The 2,994-nt window shown below is 37.0% G+C and overlaps 1 protein-coding gene across 1 annotated transcript in view; it reads left to right on the top strand.

Annotated features, from left to right (window-relative positions):
- Positions 1 to 2,201, top strand: part of LOC101296852 (putative F-box protein PP2-B12-like) — a 3,626-nt gene extending 1,425 nt beyond the window's left edge. Inside the window, exon 4 of the mRNA XM_004296606.1 lies at positions 1,563 to 2,201. Coding sequence (XP_004296654.1) covers positions 1,563 to 1,971 — 409 coding nt within the window. The 3' untranslated portion in view covers positions 1,972 to 2,201. The remainder of the gene's footprint in view (positions 1 to 1,562) is intronic.
- The last annotated feature ends 793 nt before the right edge of the window (positions 2,202 to 2,994 follow it).

The raw sequence follows: 2,994 nt of genomic DNA, 5'->3' as shown, positions 1-2,994 counted from the left end.
CCCATCTCTCCTCCTCTCGGCTTCTCTACCACCGGAAGGCTCTTCTCACTTTCTCTCGCCCAAGATCTCTCTCTGTCTCTCGCTCCTGATCCAAATCCCTTCCAGATTTGGTCAAGAACAACAAGCACCTGGTATGTTTAAATAGCAGCAAAATTCACCTTTCATACCGATTTCCCGATCTCTGACATCACCTTCCTTTGTTTATTTAACACTAATTTGATGATTCATTCATTGAATTTTTTATTAGTTTTTCTTTTTTGTTTCTCTTGATTTGAGCTGAAATGGGTTTTGTCCGATCCGGGTTTTGTCCTTTGATTGGTTCCTTATCTTTGGGTTGCTTTTCATGTCAGGTTCTCATCTGGGAGTTTGAGATAAATCATCCTTGGGAGCTTAATTACTTAATTATGTTTCTTTTTGTTTCTCAGATGTGATCTTCGAAAGATTAACTTTCTGGTGTTTTTATTTTCTCTTTTTTGTTTGTTATTGTTATATGTGGGAGTTAGTCTCATTTTGCCATCTTTAATTTCCTTCTAATAGAATTCAGGAAAAGTTAATGATTGTATGTTTATTTGTTCTTTCTGTTTGTGGTCTAAATGATACTTCACCTCAGTTGCCAGTATATAAAATCTCCTGATAAGTATGATCAAATAAATTATGAAATAGAGTTTGACAGTGCAATCTTCTTAGCATCAATAGCAAAATCGAATAATTGGTGTATATAAAAGAGAAGGCATTGATGTATGTTCTATGCATATGTTATCTTCTTCTTAGGAAATCCAAAGTAATCTTAAAGGTTTAAAAACCATATTATCATAGCATACCAGACTTTTCAACTTTGATCATACTAATATTATCATCCTGTGATCAATTTATTTTCAGTTACCCCGCAGTAAATAGAGTGCTCACCTTTGTTCTCTACTGTTTTTGTTTTTTTTTGTTCTTCTTTATTGTGGTTGGCTGATTTGATCTTAGTTCTTCTGGTCTATTCTTTAAAAATTATCCTAACAATTTGTTTGCTATTTTTTTTTAAGCAGGTGTGCAGGAAATTGCCTATTTTCGCACTCTGACATAATAGTAAAAAGCAGCGGTGAGACATTCTTCATTTCAAATTGGTGTTTGTTTTTCCAATGCCAACTTTTCCCATTTTGTACTGATATGATATGATGCTTTCTCATTTTCTGTACAAATTATATATATATATATATATATATATATATATATATATATATATCCCTTCTTTCACACAAGAACCAGAACACAAAAGAAACTAGAACCTCATCATGTACATGTGGGAGTTGATATTGACGTCTGATCCGAATCTAATGGGCGGGTTACATATGCCATGATCACATAAATGAATGTTATAACTAACCTGTTGAAAATTGTGACGCATATGTGAATCATAGGTTATCTCTTGCTCCTTTTACTGAACGACTATGGATACTTCGTTCTTTAATTGTTAATGCAATGCTTGTTTATTGGGTGCTTAATTTTGGCCCTTACTCGGTGAAGAAGAGGATGCTTACTCTTACTCGCAGTATTAATGCATATGTGAATGTCAGGTTCTCCGAAGTGGCTGAGCTCAGACTTGTATGGTGGCTTGAGATTAAGGGATACATAGACACTAAAATATTGTCCCTGCGAACAACCTATGCAGCTTACCTGGTATATCAGCTCCCAGAAGAATCACAATGGGGGTTTCTGGGAATACCTATGACGGTGCGTGTCACCAATGAACAAAATGAAGTTGTAGCTGAGCATGATGTGTTCCTGGCAGACAAGCCAGAAGATGTGCCAGCTCCACAAGCTCAAAGCAGAGGAGATGGATGGATGGAGATTGAGTTGGGTGAAATTTCCAATCAAGAAGATGATGCTACTGTTGAGTTTTGTCTGAGGGAAACTGAGAGTGGCATCCCTAAGGGAGGCCTCATTGTGGAAGGTATTGAGCTTAGGCCTAAACTAAATTTGTAGTACAGGGAACGAAACTGCTAAGATGTCATCTACTCAATAATAAGTCTCTGATCTATACCGTTGTAAAATGCATATGTTTTTCATTTATTTTGCATTAAAGTTATGATAATCGAGGGAGCTAGGTGGTTACTGCAGTTGTGCAAGAATGCTGAAGATTAGTATAATTAGTGTTTAGGGCATGCTTGAAGTTCTTCTTTCAAATAATAAAATGTCATCCTCTTTCTTTTGTTTTTTGTTTTGGTGAGAAATGAATAATTCACTAATGAAGGAACAAACCTAATTACAAAACTTGCAAATGCGAGACTCGAGAAACTGCAAATAACAAAAAAGCATAGGTCTTCCACTCGATCAAATTAGAAAGAGTGAGAGGAAACCAACAATTTGTTATACTATGAATCAGAAGTCTTACAACCAAAAACATAAATGCAACAATACTAATCAATCTACCACACTCATCATTTATGTACGCTAGCATTGTTGTCGCCATCTTTGCCAGTTGTCGTGAAGTAATGAGGAGTACAAAATCAAAGCAATGTTACCAGAGTAATTGCTGCTAATCGAATTCCAATACATAGATCATATGAAAACTTACGCCCCAAAGGAAGAGCTCCTCCAAAATAACACCATACAAGATACAAGCCACCATCAAAACCCAAGAAATGAGATAGCAGTGGCTGACGAAAGAGGACCGAGAACAAGAACAAGAACCAAGAACCAAGAACCAGAACCAAAGAAAATGGGGGGGTGATGAACCCACGCTTGAGCACCCATAATCTGATAGGTAAGTGTCAAATTGCACTTTAAGTGTGCAATCACACGAGCTCGATCTCATCTTTTATTTGATAGCACTACCAGGGCAAGCACTTTAGCCGAACGAAAAATTTTCGTCGGCCTGTTATCTTAATTCGTCGGCTAAGATCTTAGCCGACGAAGGCTCGTCGGCTATAGTGTCGTCGGGAAAAGGTCGTCGGTGATGACTTTAGCCGACGTAAATTTTTATTTTCGTCGGCTATAGTCCCACAG

Source organism: Fragaria vesca, linkage group LG4 (assembly GCF_000184155.1).
Source record: "Fragaria vesca subsp. vesca linkage group LG4, FraVesHawaii_1.0, whole genome shotgun sequence".
NCBI lineage: Eukaryota > Viridiplantae > Streptophyta > Magnoliopsida > Rosales > Rosaceae > Fragaria > Fragaria vesca.
This window is presented reverse-complemented; position numbering and strand designations above follow the sequence as displayed.